This window comes from Lagopus muta, chromosome 1, assembly GCF_023343835.1.
Source record: "Lagopus muta isolate bLagMut1 chromosome 1, bLagMut1 primary, whole genome shotgun sequence".
Lineage (NCBI taxonomy): Eukaryota > Metazoa > Chordata > Aves > Galliformes > Phasianidae > Lagopus > Lagopus muta.
The window spans coordinates 192,598,678-192,620,404 of record NC_064433.1 but is presented as its reverse complement, the minus strand read 5'-3'; the positions used below and the strand labels follow the sequence as shown (position 1 = coordinate 192,620,404).

The following is a 21,727-nucleotide window of genomic DNA, read 5'->3' as shown; positions in this document are numbered from 1 at the left end:
TTTTCCTGCCATGCTGCAGGAATGCAGCTCACTCAACTCCACCAGAGCTGCTGCAGTTGCAACAGATCAGCTTTCCCATGGATAAGCTGGCCGGAAGAAAGATATAAAGAAAGATATCCTCTCTCTTCTGGTTACAAAAGAAAACAGGCATGGAGCTGGAAAACAGAACAAAAAGAAGAGCAGTGACGGTGTCAGCTTGACACATAACTTCTGAAGAATCCTCTGCAGCTCACAGAGAAGTGAACTTAGAGGTGCAGACAGAGAATCGTATCATAACATAGAATGACACAACGGCCTGGGCTGCACAGGAGCTCAATGCTCATCCAGCTCCAACCCCTGCTGTGTGCAGGTCGCCAACCAGCAGCCCAGGCTGCCCAGAGCCACATCACAGAATCACAGCATCCCAGAACTGCAGGGGTTGGATGGAGCTGCAGAGCTCATGGGGTCCAACCCCCTGCCCCAGCCGTTCCTACAGCAGTCGCACAGCTCAGCATCCAGGCAGCTCTGGAACATCTGCAGAGCAGGAGACTGCACCACCTCCATGGGCAGCCTGCTGCAGTGAACAGTGGGACCATAGAGACACATTGGGACCCATAGAGACACGTTGGGACCCATAGAGAGACATTGAGACACATAGAGACACGTTGGGACCCATAGAGACACGTTGGGACCCATAGAGACACGTTGAGACCCATAGAGGCACACTGAGACACATAGAGACACACTGGGACCCATAGAGACACGTTGGGACCCATTGGGACCCATAGAGACACGTTGGGACCCATAGAGACACATTGGGACCCATTGGGACCCATAGAGATACATTGAGACCCATAGAGACACATTGGGACCCACAGACTTCCCCCCCTCCCTGCAGCCTGTCCCATCGCTCCTCCCCTCACTGCACAGCCGTTCTTTCGCACATTGCTGCACAACTTCCTATGCTCAGTTTCCGGCTGTTTCCCCTCCTCCTGTCTCCACTCCCCACTGAACAGAGTCCATCCTCGCCATTCTGCCCCCACACCTCAGATACTGACAGACCTGGATCAGCTCCCTTCTCAGCCTTCTTTTCTCCATGCTGAACAGACCCAGTTCACTCAGCCTTTCCCCATAGCAGAGATGCTCCAGGCCCCTCACCATCTTGGTGGCCCTCTGCTGGACTCATCCCAAGAGCTCCCTGTCTGTTTTGTACTGGGGAGCCCAGAACTGGACGCAGTGCTCCAGGTGAGGCCTCAGCAGGGCAGAGCAGAGGGGGAGGATCACCTCCTTTGACCTGCTGGCCACGCTCTGTGCAATGCACCCCAGGATGCCATTGGCCCTCTTGGCCACAAGGGCACACTGCTGGCTCATGGCAACCTGTCGTCCACCAGGACAAAGAGCCATCAAAAAGAGGAGAGCAGCAGGGAAGCCTCGAGACAGCAGGGTTGGAGGAAAACCCCAGCGAGCAGAAGCAAAGACAGGAGGGGCTCTGGTGCAGCTCATCCTTGGAGACCGAGCATCCCCAGCAATGCCATGTCACACAGGGTGCCATAACCAGCAGTGACACCACTTTCTGTATTGCAGGAGAGCCCAGAAGATGCCTAGAAGCCCTCCTGAGCTGTGCAGGATGCAGGAACCCAAGGGTTGTCTCTGCAGGAGCCCTGCTTCCCAGGCCTGTCCGTCCATTTCGCTTTCGTCCTGTTTTAAATAACAGCGTTAGATTGACTGCAATAAACAGTTTTACCTCCTGTTCCTGACGGTGGTAAATATCCTCTTGTGGGCTCCCCATGGCTCTGCTCACACTGACCTGCAGCACGGTCCCAACACACGGCCTGCCATCGCTCAGAGCCCTGGAATGGGGTAAAGGATGGAGGTTGGGTTGGCGTGGAAATAGGGGAGAATTTGGGTCTTATTCATGAAGAGAGGACACAGAAATGGGGGATTGGGGTCTTATTAGGAAGAGAGGACACAAAAATGTGGGTGTTTAGGTGGCAATTTGGGTCTTATTTAGGAAGAAGACACACAAATGGGGGAATTTGGGTCTTATTTATGAAGAGAGGACACACAAATGGGGGAATTGGGGTCTTAGATATGAAGAGAGGACACACAGATGTGGATATTTAGGTGGGAATTTGGTCTTGTTTAGGAAGAGAGGACACACAAATGTGGAAATTTGGGTCCTTTTGTGAGGAGAGGGTATGAAAATGGGGGTATTTGGGTCTTATTCGTGAAGAGAGGACACACAAATGGGGATATTTAGGTGGAAATTTGGTCTTGTTTGGGAAGAGAGGACACAGAAATGTGGGTGTTTAGGTGGCAATTTGGGTCTTATTTCGGAAGAAGACACACAAATGGGGGAATTTGGGTCTTATTTACGAAGAGAGGACACAAAATGGGGGAATTTGGGTCCTTTTGTGAGGAGAGGGTATGAAAATGTGGGTATTTGGGTCTTATTTAGGAAGAAGACACAGAAATGGGGGAATCTGGGTCTTGTTTAGGAAGAGAGGACACAAAAACGTGGGTGTTTAGGTGGCAATTTGGGTCTTATTTAGGAAGAAGATGCACAAATGGGGAATTTGGGTCTTATTCATGAAGAGAGGATACAGAAATGGGGGAATTAGGGTCTTACTTGTGAAGAGAGGGCACAAATGGGGTATTGGGGTCTTATTCATGAAAAGAGGACACACAAATGTGGATATTTAGGTGGAAATTTGGTCTTGTTTATGAAGAGAGGACACACAGATGTGGGTGTTTAGGTGGCAATTTGGGTCTTATTTAGCAAGAAGACACACAGATGGGGAATTGGGGTCTTATTCATGAAGAGAGGACACACAAATGTGGAAATTTGGGTCCTTTTGAGAGGAGAGGGTATGAAAATGTGGGTATTTGGGTCTTATTTAGGAAGAAGACAGAAATGTGGGAATCTGGGTCTTGTTTATGAAGAGAGGACACAAAAATGTGAGTGTTTAGGTGGCAATTTGGGTCTTATTTAGGAAGAAGACACACAGATGAGGAATTTGGGTCTTATTCATGAAGAGAGGACACACAAATGGGGGAATTGGGGTCTTAGATATGAAGAGAAGACACAAAAACGTGGGAATTTGGGTCTTTTTATGAGAAGAGGGAAGAAAAATGTGGGTATGAGAGTCTTATTCATGAAGAGATTGCATGCAAACGTAGGAATTTAGGTGGGAATTTGGTCTTATTTATGAAGGTAGGGAACACAAATGGGGGAATCTGGGTTTTATATGCAATGAGATGATCCACAAATGGGGGAATTTGGTGGGTTTTTTTGTGAAGGGAGTACAGAAATGTGGGAATTTGGGCCTCTTTATGAGGAAAGGATACAAAAATGTGGGAATTGGGGTCTTATTCATGAAGAGAGGTCACACAGATGTGGAAATTTGGGTCTTTTTGTGAGGAGAAGGTATGAAAATGGGGGTATTTGGGTCTTATTTAGGAAAAAGACACAGAAATGTGGGAATCTGGTCTTGTTTAGGAAGAGAGGACACAAAATGGGGGAATTTGGGTCTTATTTATGAAGACACGCAGATGTGGATATTTAGGTGGGAATTTGGTCTTGTTTAGGAAGAGAGGACACACAGATGTGGAAATTTGGGTTCTTTTGAGAGGAGAGGGTATGAAAATGGGGGTATTTGGGTCTTATTTAGGAAGAAGACACAGAAATGGGGGAATTGGGGTCTTAGAAATGAAGAGAGGACACACAGATGGGGAATTGGGGTCATATTTAGGAAGAGAGGACACACAAATGGGGATATTTAGGTGGGAATTTGGTCTTGTTTGGGAAGAGAGGACACACAGATGTGGGTGTTTAGGTGGCAATTTGGGTCTTATTTGTGAAGAAGATGCACAGATGGGGGAATTGGGGTCTTATTTATGAAGAGAGGATGCACAAATGTGGAAATTTGGGTCCTTTTGTGAGGAGAGGGTATGAAAATGTGGGTATTTGGGTCTTATTTAGGAAGAGAGGACACACAGATGGGGAATTGGGGTCTTAGAAATGAAGAGAGGACACACAGATGGGGATATTTAGGTGGGAATTTGGTCTTGTTTAGGAAGAGAGGATACACAGATGTGGAAATTTGGGTCCTTTTGAGAGGAGAGGGTATGAAAATGGGGGTATTTGGGTCTTATTTAGGAAGAAGACACAGAAATGGGGGAATTGGGGTCTTAGATATGAAGAGAGGACACACAAATGGGGATATTTAGGTGGGAATTTGGTCTTGTTTAGGAAGAGAGGACACAGAAATGTGGGTGTTTAGGTGGCAATTTGGGTCTTATTTAGGAAGAAGACACACAGATGAGGAATTGGGGTCTTATTTATGAAGAGAGGACACACAAATGTGGAAATTTGGGTCCTTTTGTGAGGAGAGGGTATGAAAATGTGGGTATTTGGGTCTTATTTAGGAAGAGAGGACCCACAGATGGGGAATTGGGGTCTTAGAAATGAAGAGAGGACACACAGATGGGGATATTTAGGTGGGAATTTGGTCTTGTTTAGGAAGAGAGGATACACAGATGTGGAAATTTGGGTCCTTTTGAGAGGAGAGGGTATGAAAATGGGGGTATTTGGGTCTTATTTAGGAAGAAGACACAGAAATGGGGGAATTGGGGTCTTAGATATGAAGAGAGGACACACAAATGGGGATATTTAGGTGGGAATTTGGTCTTGTTTAGGAAGAGAGGACACAGAAATGTGGGTGTTTAGGTGGCAATTTGGGTCTTATTTAGGAAGAAGACACACAGATGAGGAATTGGGGTCTTATTTATGAAGAGAGGACACACAAATGTGGAAATTTGGGTCTTTTTGTGAGGAGTGGGTAAGAAACTGTGGGTATTTGGGTCTTATTTAGGAAGAAGACACACAAATGAGGGAATTTGGGTCTTATTTATGAAGAGAGGACACACAAATGTGGATATTTAGGTGGGAATTTGGTCTTGTTTAGGAAGAAGACACACAGATGGGGAATTGGGGTCTTATTTATGAAGAGAGGACACACAAACGGGGAATTGGGGTCTTTTTGTGAGGAGAGGGTATGAAAATGTGGGTATTTGGGTCTTATTTGTGAAGAGAGGACACACAGATGGGGAATTGGGGCCCCATGACGACGAGATACAGAACCGTGGATATTGATGTGGCAATTTGGGTGATGTTTCCGAGCAGAAGATGCGCAGGGATCGCGGTGTGTTTATGAGGAGGCAATGCCAGAATGCGGGAATTCGGGCCTTGTTTACAACAGCGATGATCCGCAGTTGTGGGAATTCGGGCCTTGTGGTGAGAAGAGGCCGCGCAGATGTGGGAGCAGCGGATCTGTTTTATGACAGGGTTGAAAAACGCGGGAATTCGGGCCCGATTCACAAACAGCCGCCGCGCAAATCTTCCCTCAGTAAAAACCTGGCGCCAAAAAGGCCCAGCCGCCCGCGCGCCGCCCCGCTGAGACGTCACTGACGTGCGCCGCCCACGTGACGTCACTGACGTGCGCCGCCCACGTGACGTCACTGCTGCGCGCCGGGCAACGGTTGCCATGGAGGCGGCGAGGAAACGTGGAGAGGAGGAGGAGATGGAGGAAGAAGAAGAAGAAGAAGAAGAAAAAGAAGAAGAATGGTTGCTGCAATCCCTGCACATGTGAGCGAGTCCCCGGCCTCGGCCCTTCGGCTTTCCCCCTCCGATTTCTCACCGCCGCCGCTCTGTCCCTGCAGGTACGAGGCTCTGCACGCCTTCGAGCTCCAGGCTCCCACCCGAGTTATCGAATGGGCCCTGGGGAAACGTGAGTGGGGAGATGGGTGGGGAGGAGGGAGGGCGAAAGATGGGGGCTTTGGAGGTGGGGGAGGGGATGGGTTGGGGCCCCGGGGGGGGGGGGGAGAGGTGCCATGGGGCTGGGCTGGGTTTCAGTGGGATGGAGATGTGCCATGGGGCTGGGTTGGGGCTCAGGGGGGAGGAAAGGCACCATGGGGATGGGCTGGGACTTATGGGGGAGGAGCGGTGCCATGGGGCTGGGTTGGGCCTGTGAAGGAGGAGAGATGCCATGGGGCTGGGCTGGGACTTATGGGGGAGGAGAAGTGCCATGGGGCTGGGTTGGGGCTCAGTGTGGAGGAAAAGCACCATGGGGCTGGGCTGGGGCCTATGGGGGAGGAAGGGCACCATGGGGCTGATTTGGGGCTCAGTGGGATGGAGAGGCACTATGAGAACGGGCTGGGGCCTATGGGTGGAAAGGGAGGGTGGCCATAGGCCATAGGGGACACACTGAGTTTCGGCCAGGGCTGGGGATCTGCGTGGGCCAGGATTCAAGGTGGGCAGCACTGCAGCTCATGGGCGCCTTTTAGGGAGGGGGGGGGGAATCTCTCACCGCATCTCTGGGTCACCACCAGGTGTCTGCGTGGCCGGGTACGAATGCTCTGGAAGGAATGAGATCCTGCAACTGCTGCCACCACCAACACTGCAAGCAAAGGAGAATCAGGTGGGTGCTGCAGCCAGGCAGATGCAGAATCACAGAATCACAAGGTTGGAAACGACCTGCAAGATCATCCAGTCCAACCCCCCTCCCATTCCTATCAGTGCCACAAGCACTAAACCATCTCTTGTAGCTCCTCATCCAGGCGCCTCTTGAACACCACCAGGGACGGTGACTCCACCACCTCCCTGGGCAGCCATTGCAGTGCCTGACCACCCTCTGAGAGAAAAAGTTTCTCCTAATATCCAACCTAAACCTCCTCTGGTACAACTTCTGGCCATTTCCTTGGGTCCTACTGTTTGCCTGGGAGAAGAGGCCAGACCCTTTTACACCACAGCCTCCCTTCAGGCAGTTGTAGAGTGCAATGAGGTCTCCCCTGAGCTCCTCTTCTCCAGGCTGAACATTCCCAGCTCCTTCAGCCTCTCCTCATCAGCCCTGTGCTCCAGACCCCTCACCATTTCGTTGCCCTTCTCTGCACACGTTCCAGGGCCTCAATGTCTTTCTTGTAGTGAGAGGCCCAAAACTGCACACAGCACTCGAGGTGCGGCCTCACCAGTGCTGAGTACAGGGGGATGCTCACCTCCCTGCTTCTGCCGGCCATTCCTAATGCAGGCCAGGATGCCATTGGCCACCTGGGCACACTGTGGGCTCCTGTTCAGCCGAGCATCAACCAACACCCCCAGCTCCCTTTCCTCTTCACAGTCATCCAACCACTCATCCCCAAGCCTGTAACGCTGCATGGAGTTGTTATGGCCAAAGTGCAGAACCCGACACTTGGCCTTGTTGAACCTCATCCCATTCACCTCAGCCCAGCGATCCAGCTTATCAGATCCCTCTGCAGGGCCTCCCTGCCCTCAGGCAGATCGACACCACCTCCCAACTTGGTGCCATCTGCAAACTTACTCAGGGTGCACTCAATGCCTTCATCTAAGTCGTCAATGAAGACATTAAACAGGATGGGCCTCAGTACCGACTTCTTGTAGATGGGAGTGACATCAGCAAGCCTCCAATCCTCTGGAACCTCTCCAGTCAACCAGGAGCGCTGGTAGAGCCGAGAGCGGCTCAGCATCACCCCCACCAACTCCCTCAGCACCCTAGGATGAAGCCCATCCGCTCCCATGGCCTTGTGACTGTCCAGATGGAGGAGGAGCTCTCTAACTGTCTCCACCTTGATCTCCGGGGAGATACGCTGCATGTCAGCCCCGATATCCAGATCAGGGCACAAAGTGCCTCAAGATAGCTGGTCTGACCATTAAGGGCAGATGTAAAGAAGGCGTTGAGGACCTCAGCCTTCTCCTTGTCATCTGTGGTCACATTCCCCGCCACATCAATTAAAAGACAGAGATTATCTTTGGGTTGTCTCATGCCATTGATACATTTGTAAAAGGATTTCTTATTCTGCTTTACTGCAGTGGCCAATCTAAGTTGAAGATGGTCAACTTAGCCACCGAGCCCCCCCAGGACACCAAGCCCCCCAGGACACCGAGCCCCCCCAGCACCTCCTCTGCTCTATTTCTCTCCCACCAAAGCCCCCCCCAGGGCACTGGGGATCCCCCAGAACCACCCCCCCCCCTCCCCCCCTCCCCTTCCAGGACCCCCGCATCTCTATCTCCCTCCCAAAGCCTTCCGGACTTCCTCCCTGCATTCCTTTGCACCTTCCTTGTCATCTCCCCTAGCAGCCTGTCCCTTCTTCCACAGGACATAGACTCTTTTTCTTCCTGAGTCTTGACAGTAATTCCTGGCTCATCCACACCGGTCTCCTCCCCCTAAGGGGAGAAGAAGGGGCTGGCTGAGATGTGGTTCCACTGGGGAACCGCAGTGCTGAGCGTCACCCCTGCAGTGGGTGATGTGTGAGCTGGAGTCAGAAGTGGTGCTTTGCCAGGTTGGTACAGGCAGCAACAAACCTCAACAGAGCTTTTGGCAGGAGTCTGATCCATAGGTTTTCCCCTGGAGTGGAGCAGGATCATTCAATCCTATGGTTGAAATCAGCACGAGTGGGCAGGCAGAGGCTTCTTGTGCCGTTCAATGGGAAGAACTGACTTTGCCTTTGATTTCCAGGGTCTGTGTCCCCAGAGAGATTTCAAGGTGGAATGCGGAGGGTTCTCAAACCGCCCTGTGTACAACCTGAAACACGTGCCAGGCACCAGGTATGGCCAACAGAGTCCTCCTGGGGGCTCTTGGGGGTGGTGGAGGGGCTCGTCCTCTTGCTACTCGCCTGCTTCCCAACGCAGCTGGTGGGAGCTGAGAGCTCTGGGAGTCTTGGGCAGGGATCGCTGGCCTTCCCTGAACCACATCTTGATGTTCAGAGTGCAGCAGTGGGTTGGGGTGCACTGGGTTGGGGTGCTGCTGCTGTGCTTAGAGCTGTCACAGTGCATCGTGCGTCATCCCCGAGGCTGCAGGCGGTGATCTTTGCCTATTAACCAGCTCTCCTGGCTCACTTTTCCTTCCAGGACCTGTTCCCGTTCGGTTCTTCCAAGAAGGTCCTGGAAGAGATTCAGTTTAACGAGTTCAGGGTTGTGACCTCACTGCCCTGCTTTCTCCCTCTGGCAGGATACAGAATCACACAGAATCACCCGGGTTGGAAGGGACCCCAAGGATCATGCAGTTCCAACCCCCCTGCCTGGCAGGGCCACCAAACATCCACATTGAGATCAGGTTGCCCAGGACCCCGTCCAACCTGGCCTTGAACCAAGGACGGGGCATCCACAACCTCCCTGGGCAGCCCGTTCCAGGGCCTAACCACTCTCCTAGTAAAGAACTTCCCCCTAACATCCAACCTCAATCTTCCCTCCTTCATCTTGGATCCATAAAGGATACAGAGCTTTGCAGTCCCGTGCTCGCTGCCTGCAGGGCTGCTGCCAGCCTCCACCTCTCCAAGCAGTCCCTCCTTGTTTGTCGGTACAAGGTTCAGCCACACACCTTTCCCCTCTGGCTCCTCCACCACCTGAGTCAGGAGGTTTCCATCAGTGCTTGCCAGGAGCTTCCTGGCTCCTTTGTGCCTCGCTGTGCTGTTCCTCCAGCAGATGTCAGGGTGGTTGTTGTCCCCCCCGTGCCCACAAGCCTGCTTCCCCCTGTCAGTAAAGGACCTTATCAACTTCCTCCTCAGGCAGCCTGTAGCAAACACCCCCTCCTTCATCTGTCCTTTAATTCTTTCACACCAGCTCCCAGCCCACGTATTGTCCATCCCCAGGCTGAGCTCTGTTTGTTCCAGGGGTCCTCTTGCATAAAGGGCAGCTCCACCACCCCCCCTTCCTCTCTGATTTCCTTCAGGATCACATGGCCATTCGTGTTGCTGGTTCAGCCCCGTCAGTGGTTCCTCCACGGCTCTGCAGTGGCAGTGAGAGCTGAGCCCCATGGCTGCACCCACAGCTCTGCTGCTTCCCGTTTCCTTCCTGTTTAGTGAGATGAAAGCCATCTCTCGGTTGTCAGCCCTCAAATGGGGTCCTGTGGGTACAGAAGCCATGGAAGCGGCCCATTCCTCACTTGTAAAATCTGCCTTCTCCTCTCCTCCTCTACGTCAGGCTTGTAGGGTTGAGGAGGAAGCGACCTGGACCTGCAGACCCCTTAACCACCATCCCACAGCTCTGAAATCCAATTAGCTAGGGTCCAAATTGCCCTTGCTATCATTGATGCTCACGTGGGAGAGGAGCAGGGCTAATGGTGGGATGTGTGGACAGGGGTCTGCAGGCTCCTTCAGCTCAGGTGCTTCACAAAGCCCATGAAGCCATGCCCAGCTCCTCGTCCTCTTGAAGGGCACCAGATCTGTTTGTCACATCTTCAGGAGGACCAACAACCTTTCCATCCTCCACCTCCACGTGGCGCAGAGCCCACCTTCATCTCCCCCACCACGTGGGCTTGAGGCTGCTGAAGCTGCAGGGTCCATAGGATCGGCCTCTCCATCTCTTGCTCATCTCCCCAAAAGCCACACGGCCTCCATCCTCGCCACCACCACCCCAGTGGCTCCTGCAGAAGAGTCTCCCCACATTGGCTCAATTAAAAGCCCTTCTCACCACCCTTTCTGCTGGCTGTGCAGCTCCTGGCACGTTGTTGCATCCTTTCCTTCTGCGTTTGGAGCTTTATGGAGCTGCCCAGAAGCGGGATTTATGTGGCTGCTGCAGGTTCAGCAGGCTCTCTGCTGATGATTGCAGGCAGAGCAAACACAATTCCTTCTGGCTGATTCAGCTCTCGCCTCCTACACAAGGTCTCTCGGGGGCTCTGTGCACCATCCCTCGTCTGGCACTTGTGGAAGACGTGCAAATGAAATGCTTGGGTTGCATGGATCACTTCCCTCGTGGCTGCAAACCTCCCTCACCCTGTGCAGGAGCTGCTGGATGGGAGTGGGGCAGCACACAGCCGTGCTCAATAGAATCACACAAGGTTGGAAACGACCTGTAAGATCATCCGGTCCAACCGTCTCCTCCTCACCATTGCCACCACCAGCACCAAATCATCTCGCAGCTCCTCATCCAGGCGCCTCCTGAACGCTGCCAGGGACGGCGACTCCCCCACCTCCCTGTGCAGCCATTGCAGTGCCTGAGCACTGAGAGAAACAGTTCTGCCTCATGTCCAACCTAAACCTCCTCTGCTACAACTTGTGGCCATTGCCCTGTGTCCTGTTTGTTGCCTGGGAGAAGAGGCCAAAAGAAGAGGCTGACTGCCCGCATCCCTCCATCCATCCATCCCTCCATCCCTCCATCCATCCATCCATCCTTCCATCCATCCCTCCATCCATCCATCCATCCCTCCATCCATCCATCCATCCATCCATCCATCCATCCCTCCATCCATCCATCCATCCATCCCTCCATCCATCCCTCCATCCATCCGTCCGTCCGTCCATCCATCCCTCCATCCATCCATCCTTCCATCCCTCCATCCATCCATCCATCCATCCATCCATCCATCCATCCATCCATCCATCCATCCATCCATCCATCCATCCATCCCTCCATCCATCCATCCATCCATCCCTCCATCCATCCCTCCATCCATCCGTCCGTCCGTCCATCCATCCCTCCATCCATCCATCCTTCCATCCCTCCATCCATCCATCCATCCATCCATCCATCCATCCATCCATCCATCCCTCCATCCATCCATCCATCCCTCCATCCATCCCTCCATCCATCCCTCCATCCCTCCATCCTTCCATCCCTCCTTCCATCCATCCATCCATCCCTCCATCCATCCATCCATCCATCCATCCATCCATCCATCCATCCCTCCATCCATCCATCCATCCTTCCATCCCTCCATCCATCCATCCATCCATCCATCCCTCCATCCATCCATCCATCCCTCCATCCATCCCTCCATCCATCCCTCCATCCATCCCTCCATCCATCCATCCATCCATCCATCCATCCATCCCTCCCTCCATCCATCCATCCCCCCCTGCTAAGGAGATCTCACAGGCCAAATCTCTCTTCCCCACAGCCTCCCTCCATGCAGTTGCAGAGTGCAGTCAGGTCTCCCCTGAGCTCCTCTTCTCACCCTCCACACTCCCAGCTCCCTCAGCTCCTCAGCAGCCCTGTGCTCCACACCCCTCCCCATTTCGCTGCCCTTCTCTGCACGCTGCAGGGCCTCAACATCTTTCCTGCAGTGAGGAGCCCCAAACTGAACCCAGCCCTCGAGGTGCGGCCTCAGCAGAGCTGAGTGCAGGGGATGCTCACCTCCCTGCTCTGCTGGCCATTCCTCATGCAGCCCAGGATGCCGTTGGCCCTCTTGGCCACCTGGGCACACTGCTGGCTCCTGTTCAGCCCAGCACCAACCAACACCCCCAGCTCCCTTTCCTCTTCACACTCACAGCCACTCATCCCCCAGCCTGCAGCGCTGCATGGGGTTGCTGTGCCCCAGCGCAGCACTCGGCCTTGTTGCTCCTCATCCCGTTCATCTCAGCCCAGCAGTTCAGCCTGTCTGAATCCCTCTGCAGGGCCTCCCTGCCCTCACGCAGATCCACCCCAGCTCCCAGCTCGGTGTCACTGCACACTCACTCAGGCTGCCCTCAATGCCCTCATAGGTCATCAATAAAGATATTAAACAGGATGGGCTCCGGTACCGAGCCCTGGGGACACCACTGCAAACCTCAGCTCAGGGCCTGGCGCTGCTCCCTGCTGCTGCTGAGCTCTATGGCTTCTGTTTGTTTCCTCAGCCTGCTGGTGACGAGCGGCCCGCCCGACAGCTCCCTGCAGGTTTGGCAGATGGCAGCAGAAGATTCTGGTAAGGGAATGAGATTTTGCCCCGCCAGCAGGCAATCCTGATGGGAGGGAATCGTTCCCAATATCCGACCTGCAGCTTTGCGTGGGGTTTTGCTAGATTCACAGCATCCCAGAACGGCAGGGGTTGGATGGAGCTGCAGAGCTCATGCAGTGCAACCCCCTGCCCCAGCCGTTCCTACAGCAGGTCGCACAGCTCGGCATCCAGGCAGCTCTGGAACATCTGCAGAGCAGGAGACTGCACCACACATTGGGACCCATAGAGACACGTAGGGACCCATAGAGACACATTGAGACCCATAGAGACACATTGAGACCCATAGAGAGACATTGAGACCCATAGAGACACATTGGGACCCATAGAGACACGTTGGGACCCATAGAGACACATTGGGATCCATAGAGAGACATTGGGACCCATAGAGACACATTGGGACCCATGGAGACACGTTGGGACCCATAGAGACACATTGGGATCCATAGAGAGACATTGGGACCCATAGAGACACATTGGGACCCATAGAGACACGTTGGGACCCATAGAGACATGTTGAGATCCATAGAGACACATTGGGACCCATTGGGACCCGTAGAGACACGTTGGGACCCATAGAGACACATTGAGACCCACAGAGACACGTTGGGACCCATAGAGAGACATTGGGACACATGGAGACACATTGGGACCCATAGAGACACATTGGGACCCATTGGGACCCATAGAGACATGTTGGGACCCATAGAGACATGTTGGGACCCATAGAGACACATTGGGACCCATAGAGAGACATTGGGACCCATAGAGACACATTGGGACCCATAGAGACATGTTGGGACCCATAGAGACACATTGGGACCCATAGAGAGACATTGGGACCCATGGAGACACGTTGGGACCCATAGAGAGACATGGGGATCCATAGAGAGACATTGGGACCCATAGAGACACATTGGGATCCATAGAGAGACATTGGGACCCATGGAGACACATTGGGACCCATAGAGACACATTGGGATCCATAGAGAGACATTGGGACCCATAGAGACACATTGGGACCCATAGAGACACGTTGGGACCCATTGGGACCCATAGAGACATGTTGGGACCCATAGAGACACATGGGGACCCATAGAGACACGTTGGGACCCATAGAGACACATTGGGACCCATAGAGACACATTGGGACCCATAGAGAGACATTGGGACCCATGGAGACACGTTGGGACCCATAGAGACACATTGGGACCCATAGAGACATGTTGAGATCCATAGAGACACATTGGGACCCGTAGAGACACGTTGGGACCCATAGAGACCCATAGAGACACATTGGGACCCATAGAGACACATTGAGACCCACAGAGACATGTTGGGACCCATAGAGACACATTGGGACCCATAGAGACACGTTGGGACCCATAGAGAGACATTGGGACCCACGGAGACACGTTGGGACCCATAGAGACACATTGGGACCCATAGAGAGACTTTGGGACCCATAGAGACACGTTGGGACACATAGAGACACGTTGGGACCCATAGAGAGACTTTGGGACCCATAGAGAGACTTTGGGACCCATAGAGACACATTGGGACCCATAGAGAGACTTTGGGACCCATAGAGAGACTTTGGGACCCATGGAGACACGTTGGGATCCATAGAGAGACATTGGGACCCATAGAGACACATTGGGACCCATAGAGACACGTTGAGATCCATAGAGACACGTTGGGATCCATAGAGAGACATTGGGATCCATAGAGAGACATTGGGACCCATAGAGACACATTGGGATCCATAGAGAGACATTGGGACCCATAGAGACACGTTGGGACACATAGAGACACGTTGGGACCCATAGAGAGACTTTGGGACCCATAGAGAGACTTTGGGACCCATAGAGACACATTGGGACCCATAGAGAGACTTTGGGACCCATAGAGAGACTTTGGGACCCATGGAGACACGTTGGGATCCATAGAGAGACATTGGGACCCATAGAGACACATTGGGACCCATAGAGACACGTTGAGATCCATAGAGACACGTTGGGATCCATAGAGAGACATTGGGATCCATAGAGAGACATTGGGACCCATAGAGACACATTGGGATCCATAGAGAGACATTGGGACCCATAGAGACACGTTGGGACCCATAGAGGCACATTGGGACCCATAGAGACACATTGAGACCCATAGAGACACATTGAGAGCCATAGAGACACATTGGGACCCATAGAGGCACATTGGGACCCATAGAGACACATTGGGACCCATAGAGGCACATTGGGACCCATAGAAACACATTGAGACCCATAGAGACACATTGGGACACTGTTGTCTTTGCGTGGTGCCGTCGTGCTGCAGGTTGCTCTCTACCCGACGCCTTTTTCAGCTGCTTCTCTCTCTTCCCCCCAGATGTGCTTCAATCTATAAGCGCCATCTCGACCGAAAATGGCACTGATGAGAGCTGGGCCAAAATCGCCACCATTTCAGCCAGATCCCCGTGGGTCCTTCATGGCTCAAGGCTCAGCAGCACCCGGATCACAGAGGTGGAGTCGCAGAAGGAGGTGTACAGAGCAGGTGTGCAGCGTGCCGTCAGGCTGTGGGGCTGGGGCTGCGTGAAGGGGGGCACGCGAGTGGCAGGGGTTGGTTGTGCTGCCCTCCATGGTCATGGAGTGACAGAACGGCCTGGGTTGCAAAGGAGCTCAAAGCTCATCCAGCTCCAAGCCCTGCTGTGTGCAGGTCGCCAACCAGCAGCCCAGGCTGCCCAGAGCCACATCCAGCCTGGCCTCCAATGCCTGCAGGGATGGATGGGGCATCCACAGCCTCCTTGGGCAACCTGTGCCACTGCCTCACCACCCTCTGCCTCCAAAACTTCCTCCTCACATCCAACCCAAACCTCCCCTGTCTCACTTTAAAACCATTCCCCTTGTTCTGTCACCACCCACCCTCACACACAGCCGTTCCCCCTCCCATTTATCTGCTTCTTTCAAGTACTGGAAGGCCACAGTGAGGTTTCCCTGGGTCTCGTTCAGCTTACGATACACTTTGTCTTATAAAGGCCTGTCAGTGAATGTTTATAGCAGTTGTAGCAGAGGAGGTTTAGGTTGGACATGAGGCAGAACTGTTTCTCAGTGGTCAGGAGCTGCAGTGGCTGCACAGGGAGGTGGGGGAGTCGCCATCCTGGCAGCATTCAGGAGGCGCCTGGATGAGGAGCTGCGAGATGTGGGTTAGGAATAGGAATGGGAGGATGTTGGACTGGATGATCCTGCAGCTTGTTTCCAACCTTGCGATGCTGTGATTGAAGGATAAAAATGGGGAGAAATCCAGGTTTCAAATGAGAAGAGAATGGAATCACGATCCATCAATAAAAGGAGATGAGCATGATAAGGAAAGCCCCAAAAGGTTCCCGAGAAAGATGTCACGAGATGGAAGCAGTAGACGAGCTTAAGGAGACAAGCAGTCTGTTCTGAAGGTTATTTTAATTGTTTAGGTGCTGTGCTCAGCTTCAAACAAAGACGAGGTGAGCACAGAGCAGCTGCCTTTGTCCTCGAGAGCATCCCTGTGTGTGTGGGTCCGTGCTGGGGTCCGTAGCTGGGATGTGCTGGGAAGCTGCCACTGTCCCTGCAGGGTGGATCCTCAGGCTGCCTGCAGGAGCGCAGAGCAGTGCAGAGCTGTTCATCCGCTCCCTCCAAGCACTGAAGGCCACCATCAGGTCTCCCTGCTGCCTTCTCTCCTCCAAGCTCAACAATCCCAGTTCCCTCCGCCTTCCCTCACAGCAGAGCCGCTCCAGCCCTCTGCTCATCTCATCCCTGAGGTTGAGGGTTCTGCCTCAGATCTGCCTCAGATGGGGGTTGGACTCGATGAGCTCTGGATCCTCCAAGCCCTTCAATTGCTCTGGAGCTCCCTTCCAACCCCTACAATTATTCAGTGAAACTGAAACGGAGGGGAGACGATCAGCTTTTGTTCCAGTGTTGCAGAGGTCAGGGAGGCAAGCAAGGCTGGATGGAGCTGGCCCTTCTGTGTTTGTCTATGGGGGAAAGCTGCACTGGGGGTAAATGTAATTAGCTTTGAAGTCACCATAGGATCTGCATTGCGGACCTTCCTGGTGTAAGGGGGCATTTATCACGTTTGCTCGGTTGGAGATCAATGAGGAACATCATCCTTATAGAGGTGCGTACCAGGAAGTTTGCTCCACTTAGAAATGAGAGCTGCATCCGGATCTGTGCCCTGCAGGAGCTCTGCTGATGGTTTTGGTGCCCATAGTCCCAGGGAGGTTGTGGATGCCCCGTCCTTGGTTCAAGGCCAGGTTGGACGGGGTCCTGGGCAACCTGATCTCAATGTGGATGTTTGGTGGCCCTGCCAGGCAGGGGGGTTGGAACTGCATGATCCTTGGGGTCCCTTCCAACCCGGGTGATGCTGTGATCTGTGAAGAGTCGCACTGCGGTTCCTGTTGTCCCGAATCAGGGGACGTTTGGTTCCTTTTGCTGTTTATGCAGCCGAGAGGCTTCGAAACGCGCTGAACCTCAGCAGGAGCCGTGCGAAACCCCCTGAGATCTGCTCATCTCTTCCAGCCTCCAGCAGCAGCGAGGAGCTCAGCAGCCTGGCCTTCCTGGATGCCAACACGTTGGTGCTGTGCTGCGCGGCGGGGCGGCTGTGCGTGGCCGATATTCGGCAGCGCGGCCCCTTGCAGGCTCTGCTCATCCCCTCGGCGCAATGCGGGCGCTGCTGGCGCGTGGCGGTCGGCTGCTCTGAGCCGAGCTCCCGGCCCATTGCCTGCCTCTCAAGCACAGGGCAGCTGGTCCTGATGGACGTAAGGAAAACCTCGTCGTGTTTGGCTTCAGCTCAGTGCAAAGTTCCACCATCCGGCTCCAGCGCTGAGTTCCTGTGCGTCACCTGGGCTCCCGCTCTGGAAGGTTGCCTTGCTGTTTCAGGTTGGTGAGCTGGGAGGACAGATTGCTTTTTGTGGATGTTGTTTCGGTGGTGTTTGGCAGCGGTTTGCTCTGTTTTTGATGCCCCGCTTTGGGGCTGTGCGCAGCTGCGGCAGGGAGCTGAGCTGATCGCCCTCCTGGCTGCTTCCCAGCCTGAGTCACAGCAGCCTTGAAGCCCGGCTCCCATCTGGGGCTCTCGCAGCTTCTTTCCCCCCAGCAGAGACCACAGGCCTCAGCAAACGAGGGGAGCTGGGCCACTGCAGCACCAGCAGTTAATGGGCAAAGTGTGCAGCTGATGGGGGTCAGCTTCAGACTGCCTCGGGCACATGCTCTCGTCCTGGGCTGAGACCCTGACCCCAACCCTGACCCCAAAGCCCTAAGGATAACCCCACGACCCTGACCCCAACCCTAACTGTAAGCCTGATCCCAACCCTGATCCCAAAACTCTAACCCCAATCATAACCCTGTGACCCCAAACCTGACCCCAACCCTAACTGTAAACCTGATCCCAACCCTGACCCCACAGCCCTAACCATAACCCCATGACTCTGACCCCAACCCTAACTGTAAACCTGACCCCAAAGCTCTAACCCCAATCACAACACTGTGACCCCAACCCTGACCCCAACCCTAACTATAAACCTGATCCCAACCCTGATCCCAAAACTCTGACCCCAACCACAACCCTGTGACCCCAACCCTGACCCCAAAGCACTAACTACAACCCCATGACCCTGACCCCAACCCAACTGTAATCCTGACCCCAAAGCTCTAACCCCAACCGTAACCCTGTGACCTCAACCCTGACCCCAAAGCCCTAACCATAACCCCGTGACCCTGACCCTAACCCTAACTGTAAGCCTGATCCCAACTCTGACCCCAAAACTCTAACCCCAACCATAACCCTGTGACCCCAAACCTGATCCCAACCCTGACCCCAAAGCCCTAACGATAACCCCACGACCCTGACCCCAACCCTAACTGTAAACCTGACCCCAAAACTCTAACCCCAATCATAACCCTGTGACCCCAACCCTGACCCCAAAGCCCTAACCATAACCCCGTGACCCTGACCCTAACCCTAACTGTAAGCCTGATCCCAACCCTGACCCCAAAGCTCTGACCCCAACCACAACCCTGTCACCCCAACCCTGACCCCAAAGCACTAGCCATAACCCCATGACCCTGACCCCAACCCAACTGTAATCCTGACCCCAAAACTCTAACCCCAATCACAACCCTGTGACCCCAACTCTGACCCCACAGCCCTAACCATAACCCCATGACCCTGACCCTAACCCTAACTGTAAACCTGCTCCCAACCCTGACCCCAAAACTCTGACCCCAACCACAACGCTGTGACCCCAACCCTGACCCCAAAGCCCTAACCATAACCCCCTGACCCTAACCCTAACCCTAATCCCAACCTTAACCCTAACTGTGACCCCAACCCTGACCCCAATCCCAACTCTAACCCTAACCACAACCCTGTGACCCCAACCCTGACCCCAAACCCAACTGTAAACCTGACCCCAATCCTGACCCCAAGCCCTAACCATAACCCTGTGATCCTATCTCTGACCCTCACCCCAATCCTAACCCTAAACCTGATCCCAACCTTAACCCTAACTGTGACCCCAACTCTGAATCCAACCCTAACTGTAAACCTGATCCCAACCCTGACCCCAAAGCCCCAACCATAACCCTGTGACCCCAAACCCAACTGTAAACCTGACCCCAAAACTCTAACCCTAACCTTAACCCTGTGATCCTACCTCTGACCCTCACCCCAATCCTAACCCGAAGCCTAATCCCAACCTTAACCCTAACAGTGACCCCAACCCTGACCCCAATCCCACTCTAACCCTAACCACAACCCTGTGGCCCCAACCCTGACCCCTAAATTCTAACCATAACCCTGCGACCCTGGTTCTGACCCTGAGCCTAATCCCAACCTTAACCCTGTGACCCCAAACCCAACTGTAAACCTGACCCCAATCCTGACCCCAAGCCCTAACCATAACCCTGTGATCCTAACTCTGACCCTCACCCCAATCCTAACCCTAAACCTGATCCCAACCTTAACCCTAACTGTGACCCCAACTCCGAATCCAACCCTAACTGTAAACCTGATCCCAACCCTGACCCCAAAGCCCTAACCATAACCCTGTGACCCCAAACCCAACTGTAAACCTGACCCCAAAACTCTAACCCTAACCTTAACCCTGTGACCCTGTGACCCTCACCCCAATCCTAACCCTAACCCTAATCCCAACCTTAACCCTAACAGTGACCCCAACCCTGACCCCAAAGCCCCAACCATAACCCTGTGACCCCAACCCCAAACCCAACTGTAAACCTGACCCCAACCCTGACCCCAAGCCCTAACCATAACCCTGTGACCCTGACTGTGACCCTAAGCCTAATTCAGACCTTAACCCTAACAGTGACCCCAACCCTCACTGTAAACCTGACCCCAAACCAAGCCGTCCCTGCAGCCAGGAGCTGGGCTGGGTGGCTTCCTGTGCTCCAGCCGTGGAGCAGCAGAGGGTTCTTTTGCTGCCCTCGGTCCCTTCTCAGCTTTGCAGCTTAGTGGGAAACGCTGATGGCAGTTGGGCCTCGGAGGTCTGTTCTGAGCGTGGAGATGAGGCTGTAACCCCTGTGCTCCTTCCCAAGGCTTCGACGGCGCTGTGCACGTCTACGGACACGCGCAGCTGGGATGGCAGCGGGGCCGAAGCGCAGCCCCTCTTTGTGCACCGAGGCCACGCGTTTGGGGGGCGCCCCTCGGTGACGGCGCACGCCTGGCACCCCCAGAAACCCAGAACCCTGCTGTCGGCGGCCACCGACGGCTCCTTGCACATCTGGGATTGGGTTCAGCCTCCGGGTTGCTGAGGGCGGCTGCCGCTTTGGGGTTTTCCTGCCCGCGCTCCCATGGCCTGCAGGTGGTGACAGGAGCTGTGGTGGCACGGAACAGGGATTCCTTGGGCCAGTTCCTTGGCGATGCTCTGCGCTCGGTGTCTCGTTGGGATGTGAGTTGTGACCGCGTTGTTTTGCTCTGTTCTCTGTTCCCCCCCTCCCAGCCGTTGTTCTGTTGTGTTCCGTCGGCCTCGCGAGGCTTGGAGGGGAATAAAAAGTAATTAAACAACCCCGAAAAACAACGAAGCAGCAAAGTACAATGCGAGGAAACGGGCTGTCCTGCGGCATCCTGAACCTCCTGCCTTCCTGGCCGTGTTGCTGTTCCATCCCATGTGTGTGTGTGGAGCAGGAAGCTGCAGCGGAGGCAGCGTGCAGAGGAGCAGCCCTTCCTGCTGTCAGCTTCGCCCTCCTCTCCCCTCTGAGCAGCAGCACCCAGCTGGGAGGAGGCCTGGCTGCATTCTGTGGGGCTGCTGGCTGCAGCTTCAACTCGCAATGCCATTTCCTGGGGCTGGAGGAGCAGCAGCAGCAGCAGCTTGGATCTTGCGGTGCAAAGGGATTCGAGCGTTCCGCTGTTGTTGGTCTGCGTCCTGCTGCTCTGTTTGCTCAGAGGCGCCGTGGGGACAGGTGGGGACACGGGGTGAAGCTGTGGCCAAGGCCGCCAGGCAGCTGCGTGCTGGGAATGGGACGTACAGAGCTGTGCTGCCATGGCAACGGCGGCTGGGCTGCGGGGCCGAGCCGTGCTCCCAGCAGGGATCAGATGCAGGAGGGCGAGCTGCAGCCCGGGGCCTCAGCAGCAACGCAGCGCCTGCTGGTCTCTCCTGCAGCCCAAGCAAAACCTGAGCAGCGGGGCGAGCAGCCAGCTTTGCTCCCATCTCTCTGCTCTTGCCATGCGCTGGGTTGAGCTCTGGTTTCGGACACGGGGCAGGCGGGCAGCTTGGGAGCCGTTCCCAGGGCTGCAGGGCTGTTCTGGAGCAGCACGGGGGGCTGAGGGCCGATGGCTGCAGCCTCCCTCCTTCGCACTGCACAAAAGCAGCAGAGGCAAAGCGTGACCCCGTTTCACATCCCAGCTGGGCCGGCGGTGCAGAAGGAAGCAAATCTGCTGTTCTTTGCAGGGAAGCGGTGATTAAGTAACAGCGTGGTTTCATCACCCAGCGCTTCCCTTTTTGCGTTGGCTTCTTGTTCTTTCTTTCTCTCCCTCCCAATCAT

General features: G+C 54.3%; 1 protein-coding gene across 1 annotated transcript; it reads left to right on the top strand.

Moving 5' to 3' along the window:
• The first annotated feature begins 5,417 nt into the window (after window positions 1-5,417).
• Window positions 5,418-20,613, top strand: WDR73 (WD repeat domain 73). Its single transcript, XM_048933625.1, is given in 9 exon segments — window positions 5,418-5,626; window positions 5,701-5,768; window positions 6,370-6,458; window positions 8,511-8,599; window positions 12,604-12,671; window positions 15,090-15,254; window positions 17,249-17,608; window positions 20,282-20,307; window positions 20,309-20,613. Coding segments are annotated over 9 exon segments (1,155 nt in total). The 5' UTR covers window positions 5,418-5,525; the 3' UTR covers window positions 20,498-20,613.
• Window positions 20,614-21,727: the final 1,114 nt, after the last annotated feature.